Source organism: Protopterus annectens, chromosome 9.part0 (genome assembly GCF_019279795.1).
Source record: "Protopterus annectens isolate FY-2018-M chromosome 9.part0, PAN1.0, whole genome shotgun sequence".
NCBI classification, from domain to species: domain Eukaryota; kingdom Metazoa; phylum Chordata; order Ceratodontiformes; family Protopteridae; genus Protopterus; species Protopterus annectens.
This window is the reverse complement of record NC_056743.1, coordinates 1,926,625,504-1,926,647,389: the sequence shown is the minus strand read 5'-3', so window position 1 is coordinate 1,926,647,389 and position 21,886 is coordinate 1,926,625,504. Positions and strand designations below refer to the sequence as shown.

The 21,886-nt window shown below is 43.1% G+C and overlaps 1 protein-coding gene across 2 annotated transcripts in view; it reads left to right on the top strand.

Moving 5' to 3' along the window:
• Positions 1 to 21,886, top strand: part of TRMT1 (tRNA methyltransferase 1) — a 733,367-nt gene that overhangs the window by 186,468 nt on the left and 525,013 nt on the right. For both annotated transcript variants that reach the window (XM_044084732.1, XM_044084733.1), the window contains exon 5: positions 1,149 to 1,336. In XM_044084732.1, the coding sequence (XP_043940667.1) occupies positions 1,149 to 1,336 (188 nt within the window). The remainder of the gene's footprint in view (positions 1 to 1,148; positions 1,337 to 21,886) is intronic.

Genomic DNA, 21,886 nt, shown 5'->3' with positions numbered 1-21,886 from the left:
GTATTGTGTCGAATGCCTTTTCCAGGTCAAGGTAGGCTGTGTGGACTGCCTTGCCCTCATCAATGGCCTTGGTGACTGTTTCGAAAAAGTCAACCAAGTTTAAGAGGCATGATCTGCCCTTGACAAAGCCAAATTGGGTTTGGTCCAATGTCTGCAGGTCCCCTATGTCTTTATTTATGAGTTCCATTATGATCCTCCCCATAGCTTTGCAGACCAGGCTTGTCAAGCTGATGGGACGGTAGTTTCCAGGGTCGGTGGAGGCACCGCCTTTATGTAGTGGGACCACAGTTGCCGTACGCCACTCCTTGGGTACGTATCCTGAGGTGAGGCTAAGATTAAACAGCTGCCCTAATTGCGGGTTTAATTCCTCAATGAGTTCGTGGAGCACACAGCCGGGGACACCATCTGGTCCCATGGATGCTGTGTTTTTCGCCTTGGAGAGAGCTGTTCTCACCTGAGCATTTGAGATGCAGACGGCACCTCAGCTGCGAATCGAACTGGATAACCTTTTGGTGTGAGGCGACAATGCTAACGTGATTTAGTATTGTAGTTCACATCAGAACCTGCCCCCCCCCCCCCCCCCCCCAGTTAGGTGTCTTGATAGGTTTCCTAATGCAATTCATGTAGCAGCACTTGGGTTTTTTGTAAATTTTTTTTTTTTTTTTTAAACGGGCCTAAGTGGAGTATTTTATATAAAGTAATAGGACTGAGTACGAATAAAGGAGAGGAAGTAGCAGTCACCTGTGTCATGATGATTTCATCTGGTAAACTGTTGGCAAGTTTATAGTTGGGAGTGAGCGAGTAAATGGGGCCTCAATGAATTTTGTGCATTTGTTTGTGTTTGAGGGGCAAACATTAGGTTTGAGCAGAACATTTTTGCAGCTATAGTGTCTTGTAGAATTCTTTACAATGAACACTACAGTCTGTCAGATGTATGTTATTTCCAGACCTTTGACACATGCTGTGGCTTGCACTGCCTGAGACCTTTCCCCTTGCATAAATCATGTTATAAAATTACTAAGTTCTTAATTTGCTTTTTCTGCCTTTATCAGTTAAATGTTGTGCCTTCTGTTTTTGTGTGAAGTTAAAGGTGCATAGTCTTAGTTAGTAAAGTCTCCAGAAATAAAATATGATCTTTATTCTTATAGGAAGGAATCCGGATCCTGGATGCATTGGCAGCATCAGGACTTCGCTCTATTCGTTTTGCAAAGGAAATTCCAGGTGTTTGCAACATTGTGGCTAATGATTTTTCCCCTACTGCAGTCCAGTTAATAAAGAGAAATATCCAGTTTAATGAGGTGGAACATCTGGTAACACCTAGTCTTGCAGACGCCAGGTAACTTGAAAAATTTTAAACTACTGTTATGACCCAGTGGGAACCTCCATTCATCATTGCACAGCTGATAAATTCATGAAATTGCTCTAGTTGGTACTTCTAGGCCGTCGGTCACTTGTCATGTGGTTAAAACACTGTCATTTTTAAAGAGTGTTTCTTATACCACATGTACCACTTCCTGGTCACCTCATTTATTTACTTTGGTAATCTGGTACGAATGCTTGTCTATCAGTAGCCCTTTTTCAGAAACAGAACAGTAACACAATATGAGTAACAGAAATTTGTGCAGTATTTATGCATTTACAGAGCAAATATAAGTTTGTAAGTGCATAGTTACTTACTAGGTTATTGAATCATTAAGATCTTTAGAAGCCTAGCCCTGCATTCCCATGATGTTTGTAGCCCTTGCAATTTAAGTGCAGTAACCCAGAGCCAGGCAGAACATGTACCTGTTACCCCTAACCATGAGGGACAAGGCTGCTAAACCAGGGAAAAATTGTCAGTTTCCTATCCATTCATCCAAATTGTTTGAGTAGAGTAAGGGAAATATTTTGCTTTATGAGGAGACCGACATGTTTCCAAAAAATGATTGATTTTGATGGTGTTTTCTTGATTGTATGCCTTGCTTTGATGACCAGGACAGTCTTTTTACTCTACTGATTTGCACATTCCTTTCTTCTCCCAAAGAGTGATTGTCTGTCTTTTTTGTTGCCCCTCTTTGTTTGGGATGCCATCGGTGTTTTTCATTGTGGGCACTGCCTTGGTTAACTCTTGAAATGTTGGCCATACCCTAACATTTATCTGGTTTGGTAGGTGCATGGGATGCGTACCTTGTAATTATAGGTTATGGCATCCCTAGCACAGGTCTGCAATAGCTGTCCTTGGCTAGTAATAGAATGGATCAGCAGCCTTTCCATCTAGATAATGGCTGTTACATTTGATGCATGCTTTAACAACAGCACCAACTGCAAGGTTTGTACAAGTGCACTCTTTACCTGTCCCAAAGATGGGGCATGCCCATATGCCCTTTGCCAGCTCCTCAAATACTGGTGCTGCTAATTGACCCTGGGTCACCTGTCCATATTCAGGGCTTTTATGTCTTTGTTTTATTTGGAATTGTTACTGCAGCTTCTGTTTTATGGGAAGATTTTTATTTCATTATGTTTTCCACTTCCTTGATGGCTTGTAAAAAATATATTGGCTTTCTGGCAATGATTGCATTTTACAGCATTTTATACTGCTGTAGTGGATATATATTTTTAATGCTTAAACTTCTAGCTTAAAACTGCTGCAGTGTTTTCACATATTCCCCTCTCATACAAAAAGCATTTGGGCTTTTCTAAGAGTTCGTTGGAGCTTTGCAAGTAGGTGGTAAATGTTTCTTCTAATCATGCAACCTTGAAAAGAAGTGTATGTATCCCGTACTTTATGGAACATGTACTTGAATGAAACATAGCTGGAGATGAGCTTTTTGAAAGTGAACAAGTAAACTATGTCAAGAGGGTAGTATGAGAAATGTTTTAAGTTGCCCTCTCATCTACATTAGTTTACTTTTTACCTTGAAAATGTGTGCATGGTTTTTATCACAGTTGTGAAAGGTTTGAATTTTGTATGCTTTTTTTTTTCCCTTCTGTTTTAGAAAATATACAAGGGCTTGTGTCTGCACATATTGTTGAATCTCTGTGTGTTGAGGTATTCCGTATCACGATACTATTCTAATAAATTGTTTGCATCCAGAATCTCCATATTGAACTTAATAGTTGCATGTTATTAGGTGTTAACAAATATTCCTTGTCATATGGTGCCATGAATCTCAGTCTTAACCAAGGTTTATTAGTTTGGATAATGTCACTGAAGTCTCTGGCAGGGATATCTTTGATAAATACTGGGCACCCATTTCAGTAAGTGCTTTTAACTAATGTATCTTTGAGTTCTTGTGAGTTTTCAGAGATGTTAATGCAGCTTTGGATTGTATGCACATTATTGCACTGGTGAATGCATTCTACGTTTAGGTTTATATTCACAATTGTGAGGTTTCATTACAGTTTGTTACATGCATTGCCCAGGAGGGGCCCAGTCCTAGGACTGAATTGGGTTTCAGCCACTAATGCGTGGCAGGGAGGAGCCCTGCACGTTATGGATGTGTAGATGTTCATCGTGTTTCACTGTTGCAGTCATAACTGTAGGATGCTCCTGCCGGCAGGCAGCCCGAGGTCGGCCAGAATCCCAAAGTCTGGGTCCGGCGTCGGCTGTACAAGCCAGTACCCTGACGTCAGTACGCTCTGGTACATAGCCCTCAGCCGACGCCATCTTCTCCAGTCTTTCTTGCCGTGCGGTGGAAAGCAGCTCGCAAGTTGTTGGTTGGCGATTTTCGAACAGCGTTTTTGGTTGTTGTCGGTCCGAAGTTCTTACTTCTCTTCTCAAAGCTAAGTACCCCGTTGGGGAATCTTTTTCTTGTTCCTCCGATGTCAGAAAAAGTTAATAATTGTATTACGTGTGGGAAACAAATACCTCATAAAGATTTCCACTCTTACTGTCGGCCTTGCTTAGGCCCTGACCACGACCTTTCTTGTTGTCGGTTCTGTGCCAGGTTTAATTCTCGTACTATCAAACGCAGGTACGACTGGGCTCTGAATTACTTTGGCAGACGCTTCAATTATAGAATGTCGTCGGATACTACCGGAATTCAAAAGAAGCGCAAAGACAAGGACAGGCCTCCGAGGTCCAAACAGGACTCGTTGCAGCTGGAGCCAGCGTCCGGTTCGGCTGTCGTCAGTGAGGCGCTTTTGCAGCCCCTGTCGTCCGCCACTTCTGAACTGATGGCCGATAGGACTCCCATGGGGAGCCATCAAGGCCTTCTATTTTATCTGCTGCAGGACCTTCGGACGTCGCTCCCTCGGATGGGTCCGGAACCGCTGTGCAGGTACCGGCTTCTGAGGGGGTATTCAGGCCTACTCACATCACTATTTCAAAGGCAAAGACAAAGACTCCTGTTAAGTCCAAAGCTCCTGCTCAAGCTACTTCTGAATCTAATCCCAGGACACAGAAGCAATTGTTAAGGATGGCTGAAGATTTGCTTACTATGATTAGGGGTTCTCACCCCCCCCCCCCTGAGAAAAGGCCTCGACAGGATGTTCCTATGGATTCCTTTGACCAGGCTTCTATATCTTCTGTCTCTTCCTCTGATCAGAAATATTCTTTTCCTCCTTATGAGGATTCGGATGCTGAGGACTCCTTGCCCTCTGCCTCTCCGCCTGAAGATTTTTCTTTTGGGGAAACCTTACATGAGATGAGGGAACATTTTCATTGGGAAGGTCAGGATTATTCTGCTTCCAAGAAGAGGCTTAGAGAATTCCTTCTTCTTCCTCAACATAGGCCTTTGGCTATCCCTCCTGTTCTTGACATTGTGGATGATGCTTTTTCCGTGGCTAATTTGAATCCTGACTCCATGCCTCCTGCTCCCTCTAAGCCTGATAGGTTTTATAGGGTTCCTGAGTCTCATTTGTTCTTGTTTAAGAATCCTTCTGCAGATCCTGAAACTATATCTCAGGGCTCTAAGGCTGCTAAAGTTGCTTCTTCTAAGAATCCTATTCCCTCTGAGAAGGATTCTCGTGCCTTAGACAGGTGGGGTAAAAAGGTATATACTTCTGCCACCCTTTCTGTTAGGGCTTTAAATTGCCAGTTTCATATGTTTAAGTATCAGAAATTTCTTTTGTCTGTTTTAAAGCAAAAGCTTGCCTCCCTTCCTGCATGTGCAGAAGATAAGGAACTACAGGATGTATTGCATGCAACTGAACAACTGAACAAACATAGCTTGCATTGTGGTTTTGATACTTTGGATGCTTCTTGCAGGGCCGCAGCCTCTGGTACTGTTATCAGGAGACATGCTTGGCTTTGTGAGCAAAGTTTACCTGAACAGGTTAAGGCTAAGTTGTTAGATGCCCCTGTTCAGCATGATGTTCTTTTTGGATCTAAGGCTGAGGAGGTTATTAAAAAGATGGAAGAAAAGGCAAAATCTATGCAAACTGTGAAAGATTTCTTGCAGGTTCAGCCTCCTAGATTTTCCAGGAATTGGCCCTCCAAAAATTGGTCCTTTCCCACATCTGACAGGTCTCAAAGGGGAAGATATAGATGCTCCAGAGGTCGTGGCCAAGCTCAGGCCTCCTACAGATCGAGACAATGGACTGCTTCTTCACCTAGAAGGGGAGAAGACAGATCCCAATCTCAAAGGAAGCAAACTCAATGACTCTCTCGGTTGGGCTACAGGACCTCTTTACCTGGATGCCCCTCTCGGAGGAAAACTTTCTCTTTTTTACAGAAATTGGACTCATATTACCCAGGACAAATGCGTATTGGACGTGATTTTAAAAGGCTACAAATTCCACTTTCATACCTTGCCAAGGGCTTTCGGTTGGCCAGATCTGCCAAAACATCAATGGTCAGAGGCCTTAAATCAAGTGGATGCACTTCTGGCCATGAGAGCCATAGAGCCTGTTCCACTCTGAGATGGGAAAAGGTTTTTATTCAAGACTGTTTCTGGTTCCAAGAAAGCAAAGCTCATGGAGACCTATTCTGGACCTTTCTGTGTTAAACACCTTTTTGGAAATTCCAAAATTCAAGATGCTTACTCTGCAGCAGCTGATTCCAATGCTCTCTTAGGATGCCTGGATGGTGACATTGGATCTAAAGGAAGCTTATTTACACATTCCCATCAGGCAGGAACGCAGGAAATTCCTCAGGTTCAAGGCAGGTTCGAGACACTTTCAATTCTCTGTACTGCCCTTTGGTTTATCTACTGCGCCCAGAGTCTTTACCAAGTGCCTGGCACCAGTAGTGGCTTATTGCAGACTCCAGGGGATTCAGATTTACCCCTATTTGGACGACTGCCTTATTCAGGCAGACAGCAAGGATCTTTTACTTCAACATCTGGATTTTGTTCAACGTCTTCTCCTCCTACTGGGATTTTCAGTGAACACAAAAAAGTCACATTTGATCCCTTCTCAACAAATGGTATTTCTGGGAGCCCTCTTAAATACACCCTTACAAAGGGCCTTCCTCACTACAGAAAAACAAATACAGCTGGCTTCAATTTTCAAATCTTTGGCAACTCTTCCTCAGCTCACTGCAAGGAAATTCCTGCAGGCACTGGGCTACATGGCTTCCTGCATTCTGTTGATTCCAAATGCAAGGCTTCATATGAGAAAGCTTCAATGGTATCTGAAAAGTGTATGGTCGCAGCATTACCACGATCTGGACACTCTGATTCCTCTGATCCCCTGCCTCCAGAAGGAGTTCCTTTGGTGGTCCAGGGTGTGTGCGTTAAACGAAGGAAAGCCTTTCCGTCTTCCTCAACCTTCTCAATTCATAACCACGGACGCCTCGGATTATGCTTGGGGAGCACATTTTCTAGGCAATTGCCAGCAGGGAACCTGGACAAAGGATCATCTTCACTGGCACATCAATCTGAAGGAAATGTTGGCAGTTCAAAATGCTCTTCTAGCCTTCAAGAACCTTTTGCATCCAGGACCTCTTTTGATTTGCACAGACAACACCACAGTCATGTGGTACATAAACAAGCAGGGGGGTTCTCATTCGTACCCCCTTTGCAGACTAGCTATGGCTTTATGGGACACAGCTCTAAATCTGAATCTCCATCTCCAGGCCCAATTCATACCAGGAGAACAGAATCTCTTAGCGGACAGCCTGAGCAGGAACATTTTAGATCCTCACGAATGGATGCTAGACACCAACTTATTCAACAGGATTACTGCAGTTTGGGGATTCCCCCAGCTAGATCTGTTTGCATCCCATCTCAATCATCAGCTGCCTCTCTTTTGCACCAGGTCATTCCACAAAACAGCTTGGAAAGTGGATGCCCTGTCCTTCAGCTGGAGAAACCTTTCGGGATATGCCTTCCCTCCTCTTCCTCTTCTTCCTCGGATTTTACTAAAGATAAAACAGGACAAGCCCAAGTTCCTCATCTTGATTGCTCCAAATTGGCCTCGACAGTTTTGGTATCCCACTTTAAAGCACCTGTTCTTGGAGCCTCCTTGGATTCTCCCTCTGAACCCTTCTCTTCTGTCCCAGCATCAGGGTCAGTTGCTACATTCCAATCTCAAGACCCTTTGTCTGGCAGCTTGGCTCTTCAAAGGAATTTGATCTCTTCTAGCCTTCCCAAACAAGTTTTGGATGTTCTTTTGGAAGCTAGACAACCTAGCACTAGGAAATCCTATGCCTCTAAATGGAAGAGATTTTGCATTTGGATGCAGGACCAAGGCTTGGACCCTCTGGTACCTGATCTCTTCTATTTTGCTTTACCTTTCGGATCTTTTGTCTAATGGACTTTCCTTTTCTTCCATTAAGATTCATGCTTCTGCTATTTCTGCTCATTTCAATACTGATCCCCCTGTTTTTTCTCATCCTTTGGTGAGACAATTCTTGAGAGGGGCTAAGAATTTAAGGCCTCCCAGAACCCCTCCTGATGTCCTTCAAGGATGCATCTGCAGTCCTTACAAATGGGTTGTCCTGTCGTCGGGCGATTCCAAAGTCTGGGTCTGGCCTCGGCTGGGGTCGCACCCAGCCAAGGCCAGACCCAGACTTTGGAATCCGGCCGACCGAAGGGCTGCCTGACGACAGGACAACCCATTTGTAAGGACTGCAGATGCATGCCTATCGGACATCTACATTTATGGTAGGTACAAAACTGTACTTTCCTGCTTGGGATCTTAATTATGTGTTAGAAAAACTTACTTTGCCTCCTTTTGAGCCTGCTGCATCTTCAGATATTAAGTTTTTATCTTGGAAGACAGTTCTTTTGTTAGCTTTGACTTCTGCCAGAAGGGTCTCAGAGTTGCAAGCTCTCATGGCTGTGGAACCATACCTTATTTTCCACCAGGACAGAGTATCCTTGAGGACCAGTCCTACTTTCATGCCTAAGGTGATTTCGAAAGTGGCTTTGAATCAAACAATTGACCTTCCTACCTTCTTTCCTAATCCTCAGAATAAAGGGGAAAGGATTTTGCATTCCTTGGACGTGCACAGACGGTTACGATTTTATTTGGACAAGACTAAAGAGTTCAGAAAATCTAACCAATTGTTTGTTTCTTTTGCCTCCAGTTCTCTTGGAAAGGCTATTTCCAAACAAACTATTTCCAAATGGATTTCTTATGGAATAAGATTTTGTTACACTCATCATGGGAAACAATTTCCAGGTACTGTGAGAAGTCATTCTACTAGAGCAGCTGCTACTTCTACAGCTTTTCTCAGGGGAGTTCCTACCAAGGATATCTTGGAAGCTGCCACTTAGAGTTCTGTGCATACTTTTTCCAAGCACTACAATCTCCCTTTATATTCTAAGACCAGGACAGGCTTTACCTCTGCTGTTTTGCAGGGTCTTCTTGCTGCCCCTTCTTCTGTCTAAACCTCCCCCCTTTTTTCACTGCTTTGGGATTCCACCCTACAGTTATGACTGCAACAGTGAAACACGATGAACATAGTACAGTTGTGTACACCTACCATAAATGTAGATGTTCGAGTGTCTTCACTGTTGCAGTCGGTGTTTCCCTCCCTCCTATCCCCTCTTTTTCTCTTTTTGTGGTGTATTTGTGTTTCCTAGTGGGATTCATTTATGATTTATTAGGGACTTCTGACATCTAGGGCAAGAAAGGCTGGAGAAGATGGCGTCGGCTGAGGGCTATGTACCAGAGCGTACTGACGTCAGGGTACTGGCTTGTACAGCCGACGCCGGACCCAGACTTTGGGATTCTGGCCGACCTCGGGCTGCCTGCCGGCAGGAGCACCCTACAGTTATGACTGCAACAGTGAAGACACTCGAACATCTACATTTATGGTAGGTGTACACAACTGTACTTTTGTATGATTCTGTGGTACTAGACCCAAAAATTAAAATGTAACAGTGTAGCATATCTTTTACTCTGGTAGTAAAATCTTCGCACTATCTGTATGCTCTCAAGCCCGTTATATGTATCGCAAGTATGGGGTGAAATCTTGCCAGTGCATAACATACTGGCATAAACTAAACCAAACTTAGATTTATGCTTTCCTGGTGATGGAACTTTTAATAAAACTAAAATACTACATTTATGAACAAAATTAGAACATGAGAATAATAAGATAAAACCTGATCAGTAGAACAGTTGTAAGGGTTGGTATGTGAATTTTTTTTTAAGAGAGACAAGGAATCCACTGTAAAGGAGTTAAAAGCTACAAAAGGTAAAGTGTTACAACAAGTTAAAGTACAGTTGTGTCAAATCTTACCATAACTGTAGATATCCTTGCCTTCACTGCTGCAGCATTCTTAACGTATGGGATTCCTTGCCATGGAACCCCCGACATCTGGCCAGTCTACCAAAGACTCCTATTGCTTTAAAGCTACACTGAACATCACACACATGCTCCTTGAGTAGTGTAGAGCATAAAGGCGGTATTCAGGCCTACCGTAATCAGAACTGATTTCCCTCAATAGGAACACCAGTCCAAGGAACCCAAGAGGTAATCTGTACTTTCCAGGAAGGCAAAGGACTAGGGGGAAGGAGGGAGGGAGCGAATACTGTAGCAGTGAAGGAAAGGACATCTACTGTTTAGATTTTGCACAACTCTATTATGTCCTTACATTCACTGCTGCAGTATACGTAACATATGGGAGAGTGCCAAAGCTCAAGAAGAAACTAGGGAGGGGGAAGGAGCAGAAGAGTCTCCTAAAAAGCCAAGAAGAACAGCACTAGCAAAACCAGCCCTAGCTCTGGAGAATACTGTCCAACTTGTAGTGCTTGGTAAAGTTATGCACAGAAATCTAGGTAGCTGATTCAAGAATAGAGTTGGTATCTAAGCATTTGAAAAAAAGCATCAGAAGAAGCCACAGCTCTAGTGTAGTGAGCCGTGACTGAAGAGGGAAGGCTATTCCCATGAAAAGTGCAACAAAAAGAAATGGCCTTAGAAATCCAAGAATAAATAGTTTGCTTGGATACAGCAAGTCCCAAAGATCTAGGACGAAAAACAAATAACTGATCAGATTTTCTAATAGCCCTAGTCTTATCCAAATAAACCCTGAGTTGCCTGTGCACGTCCAAAGTATGCAGCCCCCTCTCACTGTCATTTTGCGGAGAGGGGAAAAAGTAGGCATATTAATAGACTGATTAAGTGATAGCTTATTAACCACCTTAGGCATAAAAGAAGGGTTAATTTGCAAGGGCACTCTGTCCTCATGAAAGATCAAGAAAGGAGGATAAGCCGTAAGGGCCTGTAACTCAGACACACATCTGGCAGAAGTAACAGCTAACAAAAGGGCAGTCTTCTAAGAACAATGTTGCAAGCAAGCTGAAGCAGCAACATCTTCAAAACAAAATTAAGATCCCAGGGAGGAGGAACAGGCATCCTGAGAGGTCTAATATTAAGGACGCCTTTAAGAAATTGTTTCACCTCAAATCTAGAAGCTAAAGGAGGAGAAAAAGGCAGACAAGCAAAGAGAGCTGACAAGTGGGCCTTGATAGAAGCGTAGGCCAAACCAGCATTGAGCAAGTCTTACAAATAAGAGAGAACCAAAGGAACATCCACAGTGAGCGAGTCCGGGTTATGAGGGAGACACCAAATAGAGAACCTCTTCCATTTGGATAAGCAGGATTTCCTAGTAGTAGGTTTACTGGCTGCTCGCAGAACTTGCAGCAGGTCCTCAGAAAAAAGGTGTCTATGAGGAATCAAAATCCTATCACCCACAGTGTCAGTTGAAGATTGGACAAGTGGGGATGGATGAGAGATTCCTTGTCTTGTGAGAGTAGATCCACCTTGTGAGATAACTTGTGATAATTGCCCCTGGGTAAATGCAGAAGAAGTGGGAACCAATGCTGTCGCGGCCAAAATGAAGTCAATAATAAGATTTTGGGAGCATCTTGTTGAATTTTGAACAGGACTTTCGGAATGAGAGGACTGGGAGGGAATGCATAAAGAAATGTCCCCTTACACGAAAATGAGGGAGTCCACCTTCCGCACCCGAGGACCTGGTACTCTGTCTCAAGTTGTCTGTTTAGAGGGGAGGCAAAAAGATCCACTTGAGGAGTACTCCACTGGTGGATAATGTCCAGAAACACATTCCTGTGAAGCATTCATTCATAGAACTGAGTTAAGGACCTGCTTAGTGCGTCTTCCACAATATTCTGACTGGAGGGGGATGCAATCTGCCTGAAGAGTCGCTTGATACTTGACTGCAAGATCCCAGAGTAGAAGTGCCAACCAACAAAGAAGTTAAGATCTCATTTCTCTCTGTTTGCACATCACTGTGGTATTGTCTGTGAATACATTGAAAGGCTGTGGAGACAGAAGAGGATAAAAGGCCTGAAGAGCCATCAGAAGAGCTCTCATCTCTTTGACATTGATGTGCTACTTCTGCTGATATGGTGATCACACCCCTGAACCATTAGGGAGCCAAATGTCACCCTCCATCCCATGCCTGAAGCACCTGTGAACAGTTCTGAGAGGGAAGAGGGGGATGAAAAGGGATCCCTGGATTCAGAGAAAAATGCTGAATCCACCAGTGAAGTTCCTTTCTGAGACCAGGAAGAAGAGGAACTACAAAGTTTAGAGGGATGTGCATGTTGAACCCACACTGACTTCAGAAACCACAAACTTTCTGATGTGAAGTTTGGCCAGAGGTAGCATCATAATCCTGGATGCCGTGAAACCCAGAGCTTTCGAACTCCCTGGCAGTAATGGAAGCCAGAGGAAGAAGTGTGTGAAAGAAGAAAATGACAGTTAAGGCCTTTGGAGGGGGCAGGAAAGCCAGCATTGGCACCATCTGAATCCTATAACCCAGAAAAACCTGATCCTGAGAAGGAGTCAGAGAAGACTTTTTGAAATTTATAGTAAACCTCAGACCCTGAAGAAGGGAAATGGCAAAATAAAGATCTTTGTTGAAAGGTCTGTGGAGAACACGCCTGAATCAACAGGTCGTCCATGTAAGGAAATATTTGGATTCCTTGAAGCCTGCAAAAAGCAATCAGAGGGGAAAGGCATTTGGTGAACACCCTTAGGGCAGTAGAAAGGCCAAATAGCAAAGCAGGGAACTGAAAATGCAGGAATCAACAGAAAAATGCAAAAACTTCCTGAAAAGAGGATGGATTGGAATATTGAAGTAAGCATCCCTGAGATCCAGAGACACCATAGAGGCCTGAGGGGAGCAAGAGAGGAAACAGAATCTAAAGGGACAGCATCCGAAAGGAAGGCACTTTTAGAAAAGTGTGTAGATGAGACATCTGGAATAGGTCTCCAAATGTCATCTTTCCTGGGCACTAGAAACTGTCTAGAGTAGAATCCTTTCCCCTTTTGGAACACGGGCACCTCTTGAACAGTACCCAGAGTCAAGAGATTTTGAAGAACCTGTGGGAGAAAAGGGAAGTTGTTCCCGAGAAGGCTGAGGAATGCCTTGTGACATCCAGATAATACCCCACCGGACTGCCAACAATAATATGACGTCCCCCACTATCCTGGGTTAATAAATAAGGAGCTTCAATCCTCACTATTCACTCCAGTGTGAGACTGTCAGTTAACAGGAGTAATATTTCACAATTTTCCCCTAAGAGCATAGCAGGAACTCACACTATAACCTGGGACTAGACTGTATACTTCTGTCCACCGCAATTGTCAGTTCTTGTTACACATTTCAGAGCAATGTGTCCCAGTTTAAGACCTCTAATACACTCTCACTTTTAATTAAATCTCACACATCCAAGCACTTCTGGGAAAACCTGACACAGATTTGCAGCTTTGCCCCTTCCCCAAAATAATATGGTAACACGCGGTCACCAATCTGAGAGCTTACATGCTCTTTTAAAGTAGTGTCCAATTATGAAAATTAGATATTAAAACAAATGATAGCAAATGACCTAAAGCAGCCAGGCTTTTTGGAGAGGCCTGGAATTATCAAAGTAAATGTAAGCACACACTCACATTATGGCTGGTCAATCAGTGTTTTCTTTAGTAATTTAAGTTAATAAAAATATTTAATAATGAGCAAAATGATTAAAATTTTAAAACAGTAAATCGCAATAAACAAACGGACCTCAATCACCAGGAAAATGAAATCCATACTGGAGGCTAGAAATCCAACAGTTTAGAAAAACACAAACTGATTAGTTGTGATTTTTCCTATCTGACTAAAGAACACTGTCCCTGATCTAAACTGAATTATTACAAAAGAGCAATTTTAGGCTTACAGTTCTTGGAGTCCCTTTGGGTATCCAATACACAGTACAACTGTAACTGTGTAACTGCAGCTATAACTGGCTGTTAACTGGCAGCAACTATAACGGACTTCAACTATCTTCAGCAGGCTCTTTTATATAGATGAGCCTGTCACAACTGTTCCATTTCTAATTTTCATAGAATTTGAAAATCAACTGACATCTGTTTACTAAAGTTCCTTCCTGTCTTCCAGCATCTGCAACTGTCAACTTCCCAATGACATCTGCAGATCAGCTTATAATGAGGCAGTCTGCAGTTAGAATCTTCTTCACAAGTATGTGTGGTTAGAAATGTAAAGGAACATTGTTCAAGTATTTAAAACTTTCTGTACAAACAGAGGGGTCAGCAACAGAACATTAGTATAAAAAATAGTCCTCTGGCACGGTATAAAACCTGTTGTGGTTCTTGGGAGCAGGGGGCAGAGAATCGGGTGCATGAGAGGCATTGTAGAAAGCTTTCAACAAAGCAGACAAAACTGGAGGAATAGCCACAGGTTTAGATTCCAACCTACAGCAACTCATAACATCATCTTATGGATATCGGGGACCTGAACACATCTGTCATCCTAGAGGGTGTGTCCCCAAAGGAATTTTCCTCAAAAACATCAGGACTAATAGATTCCTCCTCTTCTGACCCATAGTCCAAAGGAGAAGGAAATGGAGTAGAATAAGTCAGGGATTTGTCATCAGAATCTGACTCGTCCTCAAGAATCCTGTTCTCTAGGACTTTTAAGGAGAGTAGAGGACCAAGAAAGAGCAGGAACTGAAACCCCTTCTGGAAGGACATTACTCAGGGGCTATTTATTGCTTTAAAGGCCTGTCACTCACTTTGTAGATCCCTAGGTGCAGAAGAAACATGTTTAAGTTTTTGTTCCTTTTTTAAAGGAACGTCCCCGCTAAAAAACTGAGAAGGCTCAGACTCGGGAAGACAGTTGAGAACCATAGTAGAATTTCATTCCTAACTAAAAACTGACCCCTTGGAAAAATGAACTGTGGTTCCCCTCTGAATGTCCGGGACATTTGCCTGCAAAGCCTCTTCAGATGTGCTGCCAGTGGATCCTCACCGGACTCCAGCGTGGTCATGGCAGAGAAATCCAACAACACAACTGGGTGAGCCTCTGAGTTTATAATGACCTTGGGGGAAAACGGCTGGCAAAAGCTGGACACCGGAAGATTCTGGTCGCACTTTTTTTTTTTTTTTTTTTAACCACCTTTCCTACCGGTTGACCTTCGGGGTGGGAGAATCTTTGGCAGGAAGCTTAAGATGCTGGTTCTCAAGATACAAGGAAAGGGAAGAAAGTCTACTGTGAAGGGTTTGTGGGATGAACACCTGACAAATTGAATAGGACGTATGGTCATGAGAAGCTCTTAGACGAGGCACTTATCGTGGAGGTCTTTATGGGGAGTCTCTCCCACACTGGCATTTACCCTTCCTGGATGACAGTAACTCCAAGGAACACACAACAAGACAAGAAAAAACAAAAAAAAAACCCCAACTGGGCATTTATCTGCAACTGCAAAGTCAGTAAATAAGTGTAGGTAATCACTGGAGAAAGAAAATGTATTCAACTGGCAGAAGACAGACACAGGTAAACAGACCAGTGGTAGAAAGACACATTCAGACTGGAGGCAAATGTTTTGTTTTTGGTAGGCCTGAACATCACCTTCATGCCCTATGCTATGCAAGGAACTTTTGGATGATGTTCGGCATACCTTTTAAAGCAACAGGAGTCTTTGGTAGACTGGCAGGACATTAGGCTTCCATGCCAGGGAATCCCATATGTTAAGAATACTGTAGTAGTGAATGTAAAAGTACTGTAAAGCATGTAATCCTGTACCAACTGCTTCTTTGTATCCAACCATTTCAAATGACCATATGGCAGTGGGGGGGGGGGGGTGGAGGAGTCTTCTGGGGAGGATGGTCAGCTTACCTTCTTCCCTCATCACAGAAATGGTCAGGTCCTTCATTTATTCCAACAAAAAAATAATCCCGTTTGATATGTATGAAAAATTGAAAGACAAAGACTAATTGAATCAAGCAGGGGACACAAATTACTTAACTGCTGAAGGGAAGCAGATATTAATGGAAGTCAGAGAAGCTATTGAAAGACATTTTGACAGTCTGTCCTGTTAAACCAAACTGGATAAAATTACTACATGTAAGCAAGGTGAGGGAGAAACACCAGTTGATTACTTTAGAAGTATTTTCAGCACATGCTGGTATTGCATATTCAATGGCAAATGCTAAAGCAGCTTTTACTTTTGCTTTTGTGCACAGACTAAATGTGCAGGCATTAGTAAAGCAAAACCAGGTCAGCTGGCAGGAGAGGAAATAGATAAGTTAATAAAATATGCAGAAAACTACATGGATCAAGTAGATAAGAGATGAGATGTGGAAGACAAACTCCACTGTAAATACGGAGTTTTGAAAGGAGGAGTAGAGGCAGGGATGGAGGGTAGGCAAGGTAGGGGAGGAGCAACGAATGTTTAGCAAGATCAAGCTGGGAGGGGGCTTGTCACAACTATGGACAAATGGGACATTTTAAAGGAGAATACCCTAATCCACAACAGGAAATGCAGCACTGGCAAAATCAAAATCCTTCCCATGTTTCTCTACCACCCCCACCTCCAGAGTGGCAGCAAATGTCAGGAGGAATGTACTGACAATACTTTTGGGGAGGGGGGCGGGGAGGATGAGGTAAACATAAGAGCGTTAAGAATGTAAGCATGCCTTTCTATGAAGCACTTTGGCTCCAGTATACTTAATGGGTAGGAATCGCCTTTGTAAATTAGGATGTATTATCATTTGCACTGCAGATGGAGTTTTATACATACTGGCCAAATCTGATCTGAAGAAGTGATTGTCATACTTAGTGTTACTGCGGAAAGAACAGAAAACCCATGTTCAAGTGCAGATGACAGACTGCTACAGCAGGTTCCTGACATTTTGTGGGCAAGACTGTCTAATGAGGTAGGTCTGTTAAAATCTGCCACACTTGTAAAAATGTGTGTGGGTTCTACAAAGGCACTTCCTCACATAGCACATTTTCCTTTAACACCAGAGGCAGAACGGGGAATTAAGCCTGTAACCGAATCTCTGATTCAGCAGGAAATTATAGCAAAATTACATAGTTGATGTAATATTCCCATTTTTCTAGTTAAAAAGCCAGGCAGAAATAGATACAGTTTTGTATGAGACTTAAGAGCAGTTAGTAAAGTTTTCATCCCTTTGTAATGTGTAGTGCAAAATCCAGTGACCGTATTGAGTTGCATACTACCGTTTTTCTCTAGCAGATTTATGTTGAGCTTTATTTTGCATTCCTGTTAATCTAGATAGCTAGTATTTGTCTTCACATATGAGAAAATGCAATATACATGGCTAGGACTGCCACAAGGGTTTGTCAATAGTCTGTCAATCTTTTGCAAATTTTAAAGTGGAACCTTGAAGAAATCCATTTTCCATTCAACTCTGTATTTGTGCAATATGTAGATGATTTATAGTTTCAGATACATTAACACATTGACGGCTGGGCACCATAAATATACTGAATGAATTAGCAAAAAAGGGACACAAAGTATCAAAGGAAAAACTTCAGTTGTGGTCACCTAAGGTAAGGTATTTAGGACACTTTATATCGCACAGAGAGAGGCATCCCCTGCCTTCACGTGCTGGCACCCCTGTTGCTGAAAAGCAGCTGCAAGCTTTTCTGGGTTTGGCCAGAAACTGTAGACAGTGGGTACCAAATTAAGCAGAAATTGTTGAGCTTTTGACTGATCTGCTCAAACAAGACACACTAGAGTTGTTGTTCTGGAAAGAAAAGGAAGAACGTGCTTTTACTTACAATGAGCCCTTCTACAGCCCCTGCCATAGGACTCTAAGATTATAAGAAGCCTTTCATGTTCTGTCGTGAAGTGGGAGTATGCAGCAGGGATACTAGTTCAAATACACTTTGAATTTAAACGTATTGCATATTACAATTCATAGTTCGACATGGTCACTAGAGGATTAACAGGTTGCAAGCAGTAGCAGCAGCTGTTGTGATGGTAGACCAATCAGCAGCATTGGTCCTAGGACACACACTCACAGCTGTACTTGATGGTACAACAATCTGCTTTGTTGGTCCTAGGACACAAACTTACAGTTGCAGTTCCCCATGTGGTATCTGCACTGTTGCTAAAATCCATGACAGCATCTTTCAACTACAAGGTTAACTAAATATGAATTGTTGCTTATTTCTAATCCTGCAGTCACCATTGAGCAATGCCAGGTATTGAACCCAGCATCCCTCCTGCCTATGACAGGAGATGGTGAACCCACATGGTTGTATTACTTTGACTAGCCACGTGCTTTATCATAGACCCAATTTGAGAGATACTCCAATAGACCATGCAGAAATGGAATTGTTCATGGATGGATTGTGTGGAAGAAACCGAAATGGAAACCTTACTTGAAGGCACTGCTATATTTATTGAAAAGACAATATCATGCAGGAAAGACTGGAATAGTTAAAGTTCTGAACATTTATACTGATAGCTGTTAGGGATTTGGGATGGCTCATTTTTTAGAATTGTGGAAACAGGATTTTTAACATCAGCAGGTACTGAAATAGAAAATGGAAAGTTTGTAAGATACTTATTAAATGCTTTTCTGTTACCAAAGACTTTAGATGTGGTTAAAGTGCAAGCTCATGTAAAAGGAGACATTGTCACTGTGAGAGGTAACCAGCTAGCAGATTATGCAGCCAAGCAAGCTGCTGGTTTGGATGTCAGTGTTAGTAAAAATTGTGTTTTTTTTATTGTGCAGGCAGCATCTACAAAAGCTGACAATCCTTGTAATTTTACAGAGTGAAGCTTCAGAGGCTGAGAAAGAGCTCATAGGTAAGTTGTAGGCTGTCTGCCCACGGGCATTTATAAGCCTAGCCAGAATGTGTTGGCTTTCGCCACCCCCTTAGATTAGTTCCCTGTACCTCTGTCCAGCAGAGTCATCAGTTCCCTGCGCCACTGTCCAGCAGAGCCGGATCAGTGGGGGTTGTAAAAAGCATGCTTATTTATGGAGACACCCTGATGGCAGGATAGTGGCATCTTTAGCTGTACTACCCTGATTGGTGATGGCATACCATTTAGCGAATCACTGTGGTAAGCATGGACTTCTAAAGCTTATTCAGTGGGATTAGTTTACACCTCTTTCTAAGTCTCTAGTTAGCCATTATGAAAGTAATTGTGAGATCTGTTTGTGGCATAATATTGCACCATCTGTAAAATGTACATTTTCTGCTTTGCCCCCACCGTGGGGGCCCTTTGCAAATATACAGCTGGATTTTATCCAGATGAGGAAATGTCCTAATTTTTTCATAAATTTTGGTTATTGTTTGTTGTTTTTCTTCACAGGTGGAAGCCTATCCATCTGCTAAGTGTGATGCTGAAAATAGTAGTAAAGAAATTGCTAAAAATTATTCCTAGGTTTGATGCATCTCACTGTATTAATTCAGATAGAGGTACTCGTTTTACTGATATTGTTAAAAAAATTGTGTCCTGTGTTAAAAAAAAAAAAAAAAAATGTCTAGTTGCATTTTCCTCATCACCCTCAGTCATTTGGTGATGTTGAAAGGTTTGTTCTTAAAATCCGAATTGGCAAAGTATGTAGTGAAACTGGGCTAAAATGACCAGATAATTTGCCTCTGGCTCTGAGTATGTGAGGAACTGTAAACGTTGCTTGTAAATTAAGTCCTCATGAAATTCTTGTGTTTTGGCCCATGAGAACGCCACCTTCCCAGCCATTGAGAAACTGTGAACTGGTATTTACTGAAGTAACAAAAAACTGAGGGTAATGCTACTCAGTGCCAGAAGTCTAAACCTCAAAATGCATGCACTCTAGGCACTCCTCAGTGTGGAGAAAATCGATATGTGTGCAGTAACAGAAACCTGGATGTTCTTCGTGTTTCACTGTTGCAGTCATAACTGTAGGGTGATCCTGCCGGCAGGCAGCCCGAGGTCGGCCAGAATCACAAAGTCTGGGTCCGGCGTCGGCTGCACAAGCTAGTACCCTGACGTCAGTATGCTCTGGTACATAGCCCTCAGCCGACGCCATCTTCTCCAGTCTTTCTTGCCGTGCGGTGGAAAGCAGTTCGCAAGCTGTTTGGCGATTTTCGATCTACGCATTTGATTGCTGTCGGTCCGAAGTTCTTACTTCTCTTCTCAAAGCTAAGTACCCCGTTGGGGAATCTTTTTCTTGTTCCTCCGATGTCAGAAAAAGTTAATAATTGTGTAGCGTGTGGAAAACAGATACCTCATAAAGATTTCCACTCTTACTGTCTACCTTGCTTAGGCCCTGACCACGACGTTTCTTGTTGTCGGTTCTGTGCCAGGTTCAATTCTCGCACCATTAAGCGTCGGTATGACTGGGCTTTAAATTACTTTGGCAGACGCTTCAATTATAGAATGTCGTCAGATTCTACCGGAATTCAAAAGAAGCGCAGAGACAAGGACAGGCCTCCGAGGTCCAAACAGGATTCGTTGCAGCTGGAGTCAGCGTCTGGTTCGGCTGTCGTCAGTGAGGTGCTTTTGCAGCCCCTGTCGTCCGCCACTTCTGATCCGATGGCCGATACAGACTCCCATGGGGAGCCATCAAGGCCTATTGTTTTATCTGCTGCAGGACCTTCGGACATCGCTCCCTTAGATGGGTCCGGAACCGCTGTGCAGGTACCGGCTTCTGAGGGGGTATTCAGGCCTACTCACATCACCATTTCAAAGGCAAAGGCAAAGTCCAAGACTCCAGTTAAACCTAAAGTTTCTGCTCCAGCTACTTCTGAAGCTACTCCCAAGACACAGAAGCAATTGCTAAGGATGGCTGAGGATTTGCTTACAATGATTAGGGGTTCTCATCCCCCTCCAGAGAAAAGGCCTCGACAGGATGTTCCTTTGGATTCCTCTGACCAGGCTTCTGTATCTTCTGTTTCTTCCTCTGATCAGGAATATTCTTTTCCTCCTTATGAGGATTCGGATGCAGAGGATTCCCTGCCCTCTGCTTCTCTGCCTGAGGATTTCTCTTTTGGGGAGACCTTACATGAGATGAGGGAACATTTTCATTGGGAAGGTCAGGATTATTCTGCTTCCAAGAAGAGGCTTAGGGAATTCCTTCTTCTTCCTCAACACAGGCCTTTAGCTATTCCTCCTGTTCTTGATATTGTGGATGATGCCTTTTCTGAGGCTAATTTGAATCCTGATTCCATGCCCCCTGCTCCTTCTAAGCCTGATAGATTTTACAGGGTCCCTGATTTTCATTTATTCTTATTCAAGAACCCTTCTGCGGATCCTGAAACTATTTCTCAGGGTTCTAAGGCTGCTAAGGTGGCTTCTTCCAAAAATCCTATTCCCTCCGAGAAGGATTCTCGTGCCTTAGACAGGTGGGGTAAAAAGGTATATACTTCTGCTACCCTTGCTATTAGGGCTTTAAATTGCCAGTTTCATATGTTTAAGTATCAGCAATTTCTTTTGTCTGTTTTGAAGCAAAAGCTTGTTACCTCTCCGGCTTGTGCAGAGGATAAGGAATTGCAGGATGTATTGCATGCAACTGAACAAGTGAACAAGCATAGTTTGCATTGTGGTTGTGATGCTTTGGAAGCTTCTTGCAGGGCCGCAGCCTCTGGTACTGTTATTAGGAGACATGCCTGGCTTCGAGAACAAAGTTTGCCGGAACAGGTTAAGGCTAAACTTTTAGATGCCCCTGTTCAGCATGATGTTTTATTTGGATCCAAGGCTGAAGAGGTTATTAAAAAGATGGAAGAAAAGGCAAAATCTATGCAGACTGTGAAAGATTTCTTACAAGTTCAGCCTCCTAGATTTTCCAGGAATTGGCCATCCAAAAATTGGTCCTTTCCCACGTCTGACAGGCCTCAAAGGGGAAGATATAGAAGATATAGACGCTCCAGAGGTCGTGGTCAAGCTCAGGCCTCTTACAGATCCAGACAATGGACTGCTTCTTCACCTAGAAGGGGAGAAGACAGATCCCAATCTCAAAGGAAGCAGACTCAATGACTCTCTCAGTTGGGCTTCAGGACCCCCTTACCTGGATGCCCCTCTCGGAGGAAAGCTTTCTCTTTTTTACAGAAATTGGACTCATATTACCCAGGACAAATGGGTATTGGACGTGATTTTAAGAGGCTACAAGTTCCATTTTCATACTCTGCCAAGGGTTATCGGTTGGCCAGATCTGCCAAAACATCAATGGGCAGAGGCCTTAAATCAAGTGGATGCTCTACTGGCCATGAGAGCCATAGAGCCTGTTCCTCTCTCAGAAAAG